This window comes from Mesitornis unicolor, unplaced genomic scaffold, assembly GCF_000695765.1.
Source record: "Mesitornis unicolor isolate BGI_N332 unplaced genomic scaffold, ASM69576v1 scaffold1561, whole genome shotgun sequence".
Taxonomy (NCBI): domain Eukaryota; kingdom Metazoa; phylum Chordata; class Aves; order Mesitornithiformes; family Mesitornithidae; genus Mesitornis; species Mesitornis unicolor.
The window spans coordinates 1,585-16,749 of NW_010164232.1; the positions used below are offsets into that span (position 1 = coordinate 1,585).

At 36.0% G+C, this 15,165-nt stretch overlaps 1 protein-coding gene across 1 annotated transcript in view; it reads left to right on the forward strand.

The window, feature by feature from the left end:
- Window positions 1-4,278: 4,278 nt before the first annotated feature.
- The window catches only part of ADAM23 (ADAM metallopeptidase domain 23), a gene marked incomplete at its 5' end in the record, with an annotated part of 61,696 nt that continues 50,809 nt past the window's right edge, over window positions 4,279-15,165 (forward strand). The window contains one exon of the mRNA XM_010194214.1: window positions 4,279-4,355. Within this exon, the coding sequence (XP_010192516.1) occupies window positions 4,279-4,355 (77 nt within the window). The remainder of the gene's footprint in view (window positions 4,356-15,165) is intronic.

The following is a 15,165-nucleotide window of genomic DNA, read 5'->3' on the forward strand; positions in this document are numbered from 1 at the left end:
CTGCAGAGGTTTTTAAATGGTAAACAAACATGAACAAAGGAACTTGGTCTCCTGTTTATATAAGTAAAGAATACTCATGCAGATGTGAACACACGCATGTATGCAAGTGGTACAAGAGAGCGATGTTTAATATTTTTCCTGTGAAAAGACATGGTAAGATATCTAGCCCATATACCTCAAAATACATACTAATCTACATTGTATTCTTGTTTGAATTTATATGTTTGTGCCAATCAAAAGAACACATTTTAGATTATACTTTAGGCATTATATTACATAGTAGCACATAAGAGAATACTGTGAAATGATAAGTTGTATTACAGAATTCCACAGATAGTTTTCTGAAATACTTTCTCCCATCGTGGTGGTACCTGACAACTGTAACAGCTGAAACACCTGGTGACAACTCACCGGTAGCTTTCTGTGCTAATTTGTTAAAAGAAAAATGTCAGTTTCAGGATTAAATACTTCAGTCTCATTACTTTCACCTGATTTCTGGCTTATGGCTTTCACGAGTGGTTATCTATTATTAAACTGGCTTAACAAGATCTGTATTTTGCTGCAGGAGTAGTGTATCACATTCATCTGAGTCTGAAACAGTGTTTTTGCTAAACTGCAGAGATTTAAAATGTGGTGTTCATTTTGTAACTGATGGTTTGAGCTGAGCTTGGTAAAGAACAGGCCCTACTGCAGGCTAGCAGATTAATGTCAGCTGCTGTGCGACAATTGCTTATGTGTGCAGGCTGCATCTGTTAACCGAGGCACAGTAGTAGACAGCAAGTGGTGGTTTTATATACAGAAGTAATTGTTTTCAGAAATAGTAATGATATTATAGCTAATCTACAAGATGAACTTTCTCTAGTGATATTGTAGACTAAGAATACAAGTTAAAATAATTTTAAATTGCAGAAAGATAAAGAATGCATGGTTGATGGCTTAGAAACTTAAATGGTGACATACATGTATCCCTGGGCTTGATTGGATGGAAGAAAAGCTGTAACAGACCAGACTAGATGTCTGTCTAGCTGTTACTGAGAGCAATCAGTAGCAGATACCTGGGGAGGGATATAGGAGCATAACAGTTGTGGGGGTGCTACTTCCTAGACTGGTTTCCCAGACTCCAGCAATTTGTGGCTCAGAGTATTCTGGAAACTGTAACTTGTGTTTTTGATTTAATAGAGTTCCTGATCTTGACATTATCCAGTTGTGTGTATGTGTGTGTTTGTTTTTTTTTAATACATGTGCATTTTTTGTATCTGTGATATCTTGTGCTGAAGTTTTAGGACTTTGGCTTGCTTCAAAAGCTGACGACACTTACAAGTAGACCGTGACTGCTTTTGAAGTTTGCTTTATTACTTGAGGTGGTATGTCATCCTCCATACTTAAGCATTTTCTTAATCAGTTAAGTAGCTTGAATCTTCTTGAAAAGAAAGCTGTTCAGGAGTCTGGCTTATTTAGTTGGTTTGGAATTGCCAGTCAGAACAGTAGTGACAAAACCAAACAAAAATAAAGGTGAGAAACTAAATATTTAGGTCTCTCTCTTGCAGGTGATTACTTGGCCTTGATGCCACTCTTCTAAAAAGTGATTCAAAGATTACATTTTAAGTAATGCCCAGTCTGTTAGGAAAAGTGAAAGAAATGCTACACTTGTATCAAACTGAAAAGAGTGTATTTTTATTTCTAAATGAACCCTGGAAAAGGTCCGTAGCGTAACACTTTTGATGTTACGCTATACTTAGCTGAATTGAGCAAAAAAAGTATACGATCACTGGTAATAATGACACTGAGTCCGTCCTGATTGGGCAGTCACTTTTTTTCCATGTTATCCTATTCTAGGAATGTCATGTCATACATCTGTAAATGATTCTTATCTTAAAGGAAGAGTCAGTCTTCATGGTTTCTTTGTAAAAATGCAGTATACTCAAAACTGCCATGTTTATCTTCGAGCAGGGGATATTTTGTAAAACTTCGAAACTGAGGTATCTATGTATATAAACATAATAAAAATGAGGTACTCCAAGAAATTCTGTACTTGGCATTTCTCATCTTTCAGAGTGATCTTAATGGAGTAGCACATGGTCTTTTAAACTTTGCAGGTAGTTAATAGTTAAATGTTGTTTGTGGCTTATGTATGAAGACACATAATTTTAGGTAAATGCTACATGTGAAGGAGACTCAAAGCAGTAGCTCCTGTAACTCTAAGTGGAATCTTTATAGGATAACACTAATTGCTAACTAACACTTTTCCTGCAGCATTTTTTTTCCTAAAAATTAAATTAATACATGTGCATGTTGAAAACATAATGACTTTTTTTTCATGAATGGATGCTTGAAAGGCATCTTGTGACACTTGTTCATTGGTTTCACTGTGGGAAAAAAGTGAAGCTGCTGCTGAAAACCCTCTTGTACTAGGCATGCATTTAAATTGAGATTCTATGCTGTGTGTGTGTGTGTGTGTGTGTGTATGTATGTATGTATGTATGTATGTATGTAGCTTTCATCCTTGCAGATTCCCTCTTAATGGAGATTCTCTCAAGCCATCAAGTGATGGAGATTCTCTCCATCAAGCCACTGTTTCATTCTGGTGATTCAGAGCAGCTGTAAACTCAGTTTGCCAGGCCAGTGTTAGTGAAGTGGTGAACTGGTGAGACAACTGTTAGTATTAATTTAACAAAAAATGTGAAGAAGAGAAAGCTTGATACTAGTTTGCTTCCATAGTATTTCAGATACCACCTAGGGATACTATTTTTAAAATTCTTGTTTAAAGTTATTGTGGGTTTTTTGACAAACAAAACCCAGGCTTTTGATAAAAGGTTTTCAAATGATATTAAAGATCTTTAAAATATTTTGTAACTATACACTGTTTTTTAAGGAAACTTGACAGTGAAGCTCCGTGACCCTGTTGAAAGGAAAATGATAATTCTGGGGGAAAGAATGACAAACTAACACAGGAAACCACAGCTGATTGTAGTCACTGTAGTAACTTTTAGAAATAGTTTAGAAAATTATATTGTAGGATTTTATGAAAGATAATGGATACCTTTACTGAGAAATAAGATAAAAGCTAGTGCTGCTCTGTGTAGTGGAAGAATGGAAGAGGAACATAAAAAATTTGTTTTGTGGACAGATTTCTAAAGGAGAACAAAATTGTGCGCCTTGTGGGCCGTAAAAGCTAACCTTCATATTATTTAAGTTATACCATAAACTAGCTAGAACTTTATATAGTTTTTGTGACATACCTGAAGATTCATTGTGGTCTTTAATAAGAAGTAGGTATTTTTTTTGTCTTTTGATTAAAGAGCTTAGTCATACTATTCCAATTTTATGTAATTATTAATGCTGTATCAAATTAGTATAAAAGTAAGCATGGGTTGATTAGAACATTATCAGGGAAGAGGTTCAATGAAATTCAGTTCTAATCTCTTCCTCCCTGCTGGAAGAGTGTTTTCACAAAAAGAAATTCTTGGATTATCTTCTTAATTTTCTAGAAAACAGATTAACATTTTAAATGTCTTTGACTTCAGTTACAACAGTATTGAAAAGAATAAAGAATACTGTTTATATCTCTGACAAACGTTGAATATCCTGAAAGTTAAAGTTAACTCCCTAGATGAGAAAAGCTTGTGTTAGGTGTGGTTTTTTTTCCTCCTTTTTGCTTTGTTGTAGTTGTATGTTGAGGAGCCTCAGTCTTCTGGACACTGGTTTGCCAAGTACAAAGCCTTTAATTGTGAAGGGATTACTTTGAAGGAATTTTTCATAACATGTAATACAAGCCTAGCCATATTTTCTTACTTGAAGGCGTGTATAGTTAATGACTTTAAGTATTTTTAATACTGATATTTAATAATTTAATTGTTCCTGACTTTTTAATGTGAATCAATGTAGTAACGTAGTTAAAAGAGCAGTACACTGTATTACTTATGCTTTGGTTACATTAATGGCAAAATACAGTCTTTTATATGAGTTTTCTTTTTTCCTTTTTTTCCTTCTTGTTTTTGTGAGGAAAGAGTATGTATTTGAGTATGCTTTTCAGGTACCATTTGCTTCTGTCTTTTAATTTAATCTCTAAAAAGGCAAATCCTTTTGATTCCAAATTTTGTACAAGGGCACAGCTTTTCATATGTCTATGAGATTGATGAAAATAAGCATGTTTTCTATAACTTTGTTTTTCACAGGTGTATGTCACCTATCTGTTGCATATAAAGCTCAGTGATTCTTTTTGACAACTTGAAATGTTCTGCAAAACTGTGTAGTACTCCCATGTGTTCATGTTTGCAGGCTGTACATCTGGCCCAGGCAAGTTTCCAGATTGAGGCCTTTGGCTCCAAATTCATCCTTGACCTCACATTGAATAAGTAAGTGCACAAGTGTTTCTTTCTTTTCTGCTTTAATTTTGTTTAACTTATGGTACAAGGTCAGGGCATATAAAATTCCAAGATCTGTGGGAAAATATGCTGTTATCCAAGTTCATTAATACAAAGCAGTATTTAGCATTTTTAAAGTGAAATAACTGTTGCCTTTGCTGGTGCCCATCACATACATACCTTTAAAATTTTATCATTCAAGATAAAATAAATGATGATAAATAGATTCCAGTACCAGTAGTGCTTGAAAGGTGTGAAATTTCTTGTGCATTTTTTCACTTATTGATGAACTATCATGCGGATGTTATTTTCATTGCTCAAGGCAGTGTGTAGGAACATTGTAAATGATTGTGTGAATGGCTTGTCTTTTAATGATCTGGAAAACATCCTATTGTCACTATAATGATGAAGTTCCTAATAAGGTACAAATCCACTGGTTTGGCTGTATTTGGTCTTTTACCAGTAAGACAGACAATTTTAGATAATCATCAGGTCTGGAAGATCTGACTCGTAATACAAGTCAATGGTAGTTTAGTTGTGTGTATCACATCTATTTATGTCTCTAGCTGAAGGTGTGGAATTATCTGTTTTTCTAAATATTTTAAAGTATTTTTTTTTGGCACTGAAGGTTTGCACTGAGAAAGTTTAAGAGTAAGGGAGAAGTACAAAAGCAATACTAAATACTGGACAGGTAAAATTATCTACAGTATTGCTTAAAAGTGCATTTGCCCCTTCTGCTGCCCTTTAGCCTTTCAGCACACTTCAAGAGGAAACAAATTTGCAGAAAAAATTGCACACTAGTAAAAAAAAAAAAACCAACCAACCCACAATGTGTTCATCTGATCTGGAGGTCCATATGATGTCTTATTTTAATCATAACTGTCAAGTAATGAAAGTTTTGTTAGGGAGAAAAGTGCAAGCTTATTAAATTTAATAGCTTTTCAAAGCAGCAAGCTGTGGCTTTTTAAAATTTGCTGAATTGTTACATTCACACATTCTGCTGCTTAGCTACTAGATATCAGGTGCTTTGCTGGAAAAGAGAACTGGAAACATTTTCCTTTATCCATATGTGATTTTGAAGTTAGATTGCTCTTGCAGCTCTATCTTTTGAAGTGAGACACGAAGTATTGAGTGACTGGCAAAAGATGAGTTAGTATGAAGGCAAGGAATAGCACACAGAAAGAAAGGAGAGAGAAATGTTGGAGATAACTGGGTCTTCTTGAGTGACTGCAAGAACAGTAGTGTAGTGCAAGAGTATGGTGTTCTCTTATGAAGAGTCAGAGTTGGACCCATGCAGGGTAATTCCAGTGGGATAATAATGACATATTTGTGAAGGGAACCTGTATCTGGTGGTCTCTAAGCTACAGGGAATTCTTCTTCTTGATCTGCTTGCCGCTGTTACTGTTCACACATCCAGCCAGTAGTGAGACAGCACACATTCCTAAGATGGCACTATGCATAGGGTATGGCCTGTAACATTGACCATCACAGAGGAGAAACATTGCCTTTACTGCCACAACATATAAATGCAAACAGCACTGGGGTGAACAAGAATACAAACAGCCTGATAAAGTTCTTTTCCAGCTGATGGGAATTGGAAGTTTGCGAGTGAAACACGCACACCTGCCCTCCTCATCACTCATTAACTCAAATGTTAACATAGGCTTTAAGTTCATCAGACATTCATGCCTAGGCCTGAGATCTCTTACGTGGTCACTGACAGACCCTAGGTCTTTCCAGATAATGATTTCCTCATAGTTGTTGACTGACTCTGAAGTTTGCTTGCAGATCACATGCATGCAGAATAGAGAGCAAAGTCACACAGAAAATATTACAAGTAGGACCCAGTAAAAACATAGGATGGACTGCAGTGATCAGGTGCAGGGCTGGGCCAAACCTACTGACTTGCAGCTTACACTAATGACTCCTTTTTATGCCACTTCCTCTCCATTTCCCCACACTTGTTCCATCCTGATTCAGCTTCCCTACCTTTGGCACTTCTCCTGAACATCCCATAAAAATGTTTGCACATTTCCCAAAGCCCTTGCAGACATCTCTAATGTTTGTTCTTTCGCAGGACACCCATGATGACATAGTTTACCACTTTTTATCTGTTCTAAAGTTCTGGTTGAACCTCTTCGAGGCTACGCTTGTGTGGCTTCTTCCATGGCTTGTCAGTCAGTGACCTGACAGAGATAATGACAAAGACCAGAACTCTTATCTCCAGTTCATTTGGGTTTGTGTGTATTGATGTTGGTTGCTTTTCCTGTCCTAGTCTCTTATGCTGAGTGGCTGTTAACCAAATACCATCACAAACCTCATAGCCTTACATTCCACATATCCTTGCAATGTCACCCATTGTCGTACCCTGCTGTTTGTCCTTGCTTATTTATAGCAACAAATGGTCTATAAAGAAAGTGAAGGTACATATTTTTTCCAACTGTGGTTGCTTTATCAGCAATTGAGAAATGTAATGTCTTTCACTTCAAAAAGAGACATAAGGTACAGAGCAAGTGATCTCCATGTGAACTTCTGCTCTTGGGATATCAAGAATTTCCTGGCTATATGTAAGGTGCAGGGTGTTCAGCCCTTGCTGGTATCCCTGCCTTTTCCTCTTTATACACTAGGTCATCTCCTAGCTTCCTAAGTGGTTTTTGACTCATAAACGTTTGACTTGTTATCTGGTTTTGCTCCAGAAAATGAGTTAAAAAAACCTGTCCTACTTTTTGACCTGACATAAGACTCTACAACAGTAAGTCATAAAACTTGTAACATTATAAATTGTAAATACCCGTAGACAATGATTTGGAAAAGACCCATTCTTGTATCTCGGTTACATTTATGTGTTCAGCAAAATGCTGCCTTTTGCTACTATGTTGGATTACGATGAATTTTAGTTGTCATACTGGTATTACTAATGTCTAGTCAGAAGGAAAGGTGGAAGAACAAGGCCACAGACTTGAGCTGTTATGTGCTGTTGACCAAATAGTTCAGTCACACGTGGGATATGTATTCAAAATCCAGAATAGCCTTGAATATGTTGAATGTATATTTGTACCAGTTACTCTGAGGTGAGTTCATGTCACCTACTTTGTGTGTATTCTGGTGTTTTTGGGTTTTTGTTGTTGTTTGTTGTTTTTTTTAGGAAAGTCCTTAAAGTGTATAAAGCTAAAATCGGGATGGTTGTTGCCTACAAACGGGTTCTAGTTTTAGGTTTTCTTTATCTCTGTTGGAATCTATGCTACCTTTTATGTTCCAGCAGCTCTTTCTTTCCCAGCAAGTATTATAACTAGGAGGTGAAGATTGGATGTTCACTTGCATTAATAACTGTCAAGGTGGTAATCTGAAAGTTTTTAGATCATGTTAATAGAATTTACTTCATGTTTTCTATTTTGCTGTAGTGCAATGGCAGAAACAGCTTGAAGGAAATGTAAGCCCAAAACTCCTTGAATTCTGTGTACAGAGATAATTCAAGTGTAAGACTTGTATGGGGTTTGAGCGGGTAATCAACTTTTTAGTTGAGTTCATCAATTAAAACAGATGAAATATAATTTGTTTTCCTGAAGGTCACTCTTGGCAGCTTTTTCTGACAAAAAGATTCAGGAAAAAATATTAGTTTCAAACTCTTTACCAGTGTGGGCTACTCTACACTTGTTTATTATTTGCGTCAACTCCTTGTAACAATGTATTTGAGAAGTGAATGATCCTAGTATCCCTGAACAATTTATTTCTTTTTCACTTATGTATTCTATACATAAATAAATGTCTGTGAGGTGCTAACAAATTACTTTTTAATGATCTCTTTTCCACCAACATGTAAAAGGCTTTTAAGTTACTATTCTTCTGCTGAAAGACACATGTTTCTCCAGGTCACTCTTATGTCCCGTTTAAAGCTATCAGTCTTTATGTTCCACTGTAGTACTAAAACACATTAGAGAGCAATGCTGCCAAAAGCAGTGAATTAAAAATGTCTGCTTGCTGGTTTTTTAGTGATGAGGGAAGTTGGCTATATTGTCTAGCTGTTTTCAGCTGGTGGCCTAGCACTGGTCTCTAATAAAGGAGTCTCCTGTGGCACTGGGGGCTGGAGCTATGTAGAGCTTTCCCCTGCTGGGACTGTGGTGTGTGAGGTGCATACAAGGAATGGGAAATTGGGTACCTGAGCTGAACAGACACCGAAGGTAAAAATCAAGGACAAAAACCTTCTCTCTCTTCCTACTGAAAACTTCCCTTAAAACTTGAGAATCTGGGGAAAGTGAAAAAACCCCACACCACCAGAACCAGCCTGCATTTTTCGGCTTTTCTTTCTTTTCCCTCTAAAAGTCCATGTAGATTTCAAGGAAAATGGATTTTCTTTTCAGTGAAGTGATTATATGAAAAAAATCTGGCATCTTTGACATGAACTGAACACCCTCCCCCATTTGACTGTAACATGACTTAAATATTTGAGACATTGAAATATAATGACTCTTGTGAGCAGTCAGTCTCTTATGTGAGGTGCAGCAAACTTCCTTCTCAATTACTGTGTTCAGCCTTAAATTAGAAGCATGAATTATAAGCATTAAGTTATTCTGTCTTTTAAAAAGTTTCTTGTTTCTGTAATTGTGTTTAGTGTCATTCTCTTCAGGCATTCTTTTCCATCCTCTCTAAAGTTATGATAAAAATGTGTATTTTGTCATATTATGTATGCATGCACATTTGTATACTCACTAATGTGTGCTGTCTAGTGTTTTACTCGTCCACTCTTCCAGAAGTGCAGCAGGAGGGAGCACCAATCCTACTGTTGACCAAGGGCTTGCACTCTTAGCTCAAAGTCTCAAATATTTCTCAGCAGTATTTTTAGCTCCTTGTCATCTGCTTCTCTCATTCCTCCTAGAACTTTCTGAATCAGTCCTTTTAATATTTTTTTTTCTTCTTTTTTGTCATTTTTCTTCATCTCATCCCTTTCTCTTTGGCAAATATTTATAAAATAAGTGTGTATGTATGCCTGTTTCTATATATATTTTATAGGGGAGAACTTATAACTATAGCTGTAGAAATTAATGTTGCAGTCCTTTACCTTCAAGCACTCAAGTTGTGGATTCCCCTGTAGTAATTAACATCCTTATGCCTGCTGTGCAATGCATGAGTAGAGTTACGCTCCTTAAAATGATTATCAATAAAATCATTGACCACAGAGCTTATTTCAACAGGACTATAAGAAACTCAGTATAGGCTAATTTGTTTGAAATATTTTTTTGTACTGATGTCTTGGGAAGTATGTTCCTCCATGTTTATCTTTAATGTGCAGACACTGGTGGTGTGAATGTTAGCCCTCTTGTTAGAACACTTGCTTGTGAAGTGAAAAGACTTCATTCTATGCACTCATGATCCTGGATTTAATTAAGTGTAGATCGCACACCCTTCTGAACAGGGGTTTGAATGCCTGTCAACTGAGATGCAACCACAGCCATTGCTTTGGTGGATTGTTAGGGTCAAAAAAGTCAGGGCAAGGCAAATACACATCTGAGGTGATATGACAATATTATAACATTCTGTGTGGCAGGATGAGGATGTTTACGGCAACTACAGATATCATATACAAGAGGAGGTTTGAAAGAAGATATGTCTCACAAAAAAAAATAAAAATGCAGATCTTGTCATAGGATATTGTGCATATTAAACTATTTACAAGAGTTAAAGGAATGGAAGAACAAATCTGTGCGTCATTGAAAGCAATAATACTAGCTCTGGTTTATGAAATTCTGGTGTCACAGATCACTGGATGCTGAGAACTCCCTGAAAAATCGCTACACATATTTGCTGTCAAACAACATACTAAGTAGTTGTCTGACTTGATGCATCCTTTCTTAAGTTACATTCTTCTACTCCTTGCTCACATGTAACCACTGTAACATGGCAGTGGTGAAGAACTGCTGTCTTTCTAACCTAGTAGGTTTTTTCCTCTTTGTTTCTGAGATGGTGCAGTCTTGGAATAGTGAGATCTTTAGGCTGAAGTGAATTACTGGGATCTCAGATTCTATTGTAGTCAGGCTGAAATCTTTGCATTTGGAGCTAGTATAAAGCCTGTGTATGTTTGACATATGATTAATTAAGTTCATCAAACTAGCTCCTAAGAACCTATATCACTGAATTTAACTTGATTCAATGACAAAGCTAAAGTTGTGCAATATAGTTCAACATGAAAGCATGGATTAAGGGAACCAAAACAAACTTTTAGTGTCCTGGAGTGCCTAAACGTATCTCTGATTCTGCTATAGTAGTTAATTTAATCTGAAGGTGGTCAAGTTAGCTCTGTATAAGTCTAAATAAACTTATTTCACTAGTTTTAGTAGTAGAAGTAAAATAAAATAATAAAAAACCCCACACACCCACATCTGATTGGATTCCCTATTTGAGGACTTCTTAAAAAATACCTAAAATGTCACATTCAGTTTAATAAATTTGTTGTCAGGTTGTCCTTTTCTTCACCTGAAAGACAAGCCAGACAAAAACGAACAAGAGCCAGACCATGCAAGAAGTTTATTTTTAAATAACTGTGCTATTTAGTGTTACAGAATCATTATGATATTAACAGCAGAAGTGAGTGGGGACTTTGATTTCATAGTTACGAAGAAGCTAACTGATGATGCAGCTGTATGGGTTGTTTCTTTTAATTGCTTTTAAGCACATACACTTAATCCACAGTTTCATGTTTTGATTTTTAAGCTCCTTTGAGATAATACAAGAAAAAGTAGTGAAACCTTGTTGTGCTTTAAAAAATAACAGTGAATATTTGCAGTATATTTAGTCCTTGGAGACACTCTTATCAGAGCAGCTTCAAAGACAACAGTCAAGTAAAGACCACTGTAAATACATACTAGAAACTTAATAATAAATTCCCGTAAGAACAGTTGTTTCAACAAAACTTGTGGATGTAATTGAAACTTATAATAGAAACAAGGCCATAGATCTAATTTTATTAGGTGACAGTGTCTTGATGATCTTAGAAAACGCTGTAGCAAGGTCTCAATTTGTTTTTCACATCTTTGTGCTACTAAACTGTATCTGTCAAATGGACAAAAACATCTGAGTGTTCTGTTAAGTAATTAAACTAAACTAGGTTGATCAGACACTGGTACTGAGCATGAATAATTTCAGAATACTTTAAAAAATTAATAAATTATTGCTTGGTAGTTGGTTAGTATAAAGAAAATTTAAGAAGTATGGAAGAAAGATAATTCAACTGTAGTCCAAGTTTTCCACAGACTGCGTACTATGTTCCTGGAAGCTAACTTGATTACTTGTGTATGAGCTATCTTTTGGTCGTTTTGTAGCCTTTACCCACCCAAGGAAATTCTTGTCATGAGGACAGTTAGGTACTAGCTGAATTAAGCCACTTTTCACACTGCAGTTCTCCTGCTAATGAAAACGGCAGCAGTGAGATATGTGCCGAGGAAGTAGATGTGAGTTCTTCAGAAAGTGTCTGCTGTTTGCTTTAAGAGCTGGCCTGTGTCTTCAAAGGCAGCAGCTATTGGGAATGGCATATCCCTTTGCTGCTTATTTTGTATCTCTCTGAACTCAGATAGAAGAGCTGGTGATGCAGGACAGCTTAATAAAAATAACTACCTAAGACAAACAAGGCAAGGTGGGAGAAACTATAGAAAAGGACTCAAATTTGTTTTCATGAGTTCATTCAGCATGTTGCAATTTTATGTGTTCATTGTAAAGGCATCATACTAATGTGTCAGAAGCCTAAATGTGTGTTTGTCTGATGTGATCATGACTTACACGGTTGTTTCAATTAAAGCATGCTGTGTTTCTGGTGCTTATAGTATTGGAAAACAGATTTGCTGTACTCGATGCATTTCTGTAGTGGATCAACTGAAAGGTGACAAAACACAGTCCAGTGTAGATGAGGCATAAATGTATTTTCTAAAATTCAGAGCTAGCTTTCCGAGGTAAATTTAGGCATTCTGTAATTGATAATGAAGGAAGAAGAGTTATTTTGTGAATTGTTTTGTGATGTGGAGACTCTACCTTATGCATGAGATCTGTATCTCATTCCTCAGGCACTTGTACTTCTACACGAACTCTAAATCAGTGTATTCCAGGCCTTTCTTTTTGATGCCACTTGCATAAAGGATCCCATCACACCTACTGGTGAAATTATAGTGCTCTTCTGTGTATCTGTCTTTCAAGTTGGAATAAATATTCGAAAGTTATTTTGGTTAAGTGTTATTTTTTTCCTTTCCCCTAAATAATTTTTCTTTTTTGTCAGATTTGCCAGCATTAATAAAAGGTAAAGACTTAAGTAGAAAAAAATCTCAGTAACTGTTTTATGCTTACTTTTTACAGCTCTTGTTATTCCTGGAGCTTTAGCACAATACAGAAAAAATTCCCGTACCCAAATTCTGTCTTTTTTCTTTTTGGCAGTAGTGGAACATTTTTTGCTCATTTTTTTCAGACCTAGATTACTCTCTGCTATATCAATTTCAATACTAACCATTTATAAGCACAGTTATAAACTACTAACTACTATACTATAAAATACTAACTATTATAAGCACAGATCCCACAGGACGGTACCACTGGAAAATCAGCAATGAGAAAAGTGTAGAGTCCACTGGAAAAGCTGCTGTCTGCTGCATCCTTGCTTTATACTTATGACATATATATGTCATATATATGAGAGAGAGAGTGTGTGTGTGTGTATATATATATATATGAGTATTCTATCACAAGCATGTCATGTTAGATATCCTGTTGTGTGAGACACTGTATTTATTACCTGAATTAGGAATCCCTTTGCAGTTGGAAGTAATGAGAAGCTAAAGAATGGAAGAGTTTGGCAGATGAAGGAAACAGCTGGGTTACAACAGAAGTTCAACCAAAATCCAAGAAAAGAGCACCACGCTCTGGAAGGATCCTGCAAAGAGTGGACTAAATATATTTTGAGCAGCTCTTATGTCACATGAAATTGGATAAATCTAAGAGACAAATGCTGTAATGAAACTGCAGTTAGCTGTGAGTCAGTAGACTCAGTGGGAAATCAGTTATTGCAAGTTTTACAAGGTGCCAAAAGCACTAGATAGCACTGAAAGCAGTTCTGAGATCAGTTGTGTATGGTTACTAGAAGACGGCAAAAAAAGAAGTGTGGGAGTATGAGCTTGATTTGGAAACGTGTAGATAAATTCTGATCCTGGAATTGGTTTGAAGAAACCAAACTGTCTCTGTGAATTCAAGCAGAAGTCTCTGTAAAAATCTCCATCTGGTCAAGGCTTTTTCAAGTTGAGTTCCAGTGTTTAACCATCTTCAGTGATTTTTTTTTTTTTTAAACTTATATCTAATCAGAGTTTTCCATTTTCCGCTTGTGTCAGTTACCTCTAGCCTTGTCTATGCCATCCCATGGCACAGGGATTGGACCAGATGATCTTTAAGATCCCTTCCAACCCAGAACATTCTGTGATTAAATTCTGAGGACAGCAGTCCTTATGCTTTGTAATAAGTATGAAAAATGCAAAGAAGAAAAGAACATCATCAGCTTTCTAAAGTTTAATTGCTTTATATATGTAATCCTTTTCAGAAGCTTGCCATGTGGAAGAAGTGAATACTTGCATTGTAGTCAAATGCTTATGCTATTTATAAAGCATTTGTATTCTCTTGCAGAAAATTTATAGCTTACTATGATACAAATAGAGCGAGTTAAAATTATTTTATGCAACTGAATTTATTTTTAAATTTGCACTTTAAAACTATAGCCATTAAATATTGCTATGAAAATGAAGATTAAGGCAAATGATGAAACTTCAGTAATTATTCATGGCTATTAGTATTGGTTTTGCAGGTGCAGAGTGCACATAATATGGTCTCTCTGTTCTATGCAAAAGGACTTTGAAGAGAAACGCTGGTAACTGACTTCTGCAGGACCTTCTCTGATAGGTGTAGTGCCCGATAAATGCAGCATGAAGAATTGATTTTATGAGCCAGCGGTCCCAGAGTTAAAGCATTACCAGGATTGCTAACAGCATAATCTAAGTTTGAGATGCTCATTATCATAAGTTGTTGTCAGTAGTGAATTCCCATCAGAGCTATTTTTGTCAGACCAGGCTTCCTATGGAAGGTTTATGATTATGTGTTTTTATTCATAGCAACAACACTTGTTTTGATAAATGTACCACTATTAGACCCTTTAATGATTTTTTTTTTTTATTATTTGAAAGGGTACAGGCTCTTAGAGACTTGAAAAATGCTGCGAATTCTGCATTACATTAAGTAAAATGCTTATCTTGCGTATGTGGTGGGGCCAGTTAACATATTTAATTGCTGTGCTCTCCCTGGACCATTGTGCTGCAATCCTGGTTATAACAGGGTGAAAGGTGAATGGGGCATTGATTTATGTTATTCCAGGATAGGTACAGGCTAGCTAATCTTATTCAGAATAAAATAAAATTGAACTGTAAATTATGCAGTATGGGGAGTTTTTATGCTTCAGAAATTTTTCTTGCCAGAGTTAGGGAAAAATAAGAGTGCAAAAAGAATCTGTGAAGTAGTAGCAAAAGGAAGAAAAGGGATATGTTTGGCTTTGGGTTTTTTTGTGGTGGGGTGGGGGTTTTTTGTTTTTTAATATTGTGGGGAAAAAAAGCATATTTGCAGTTTTGAAAGTTAGATACAGATAAAGCATACACTGTCTTCAGAACAATCATGTATGTATTTGTTCAGCCTTATATATAGTCTGTTTAATTTTTAGATAAAATAGAAAACTTCTTGGAAAACAATAATGAGCTAAACACACATTCTGTCAGTACCAATTCCTGGCACCAAA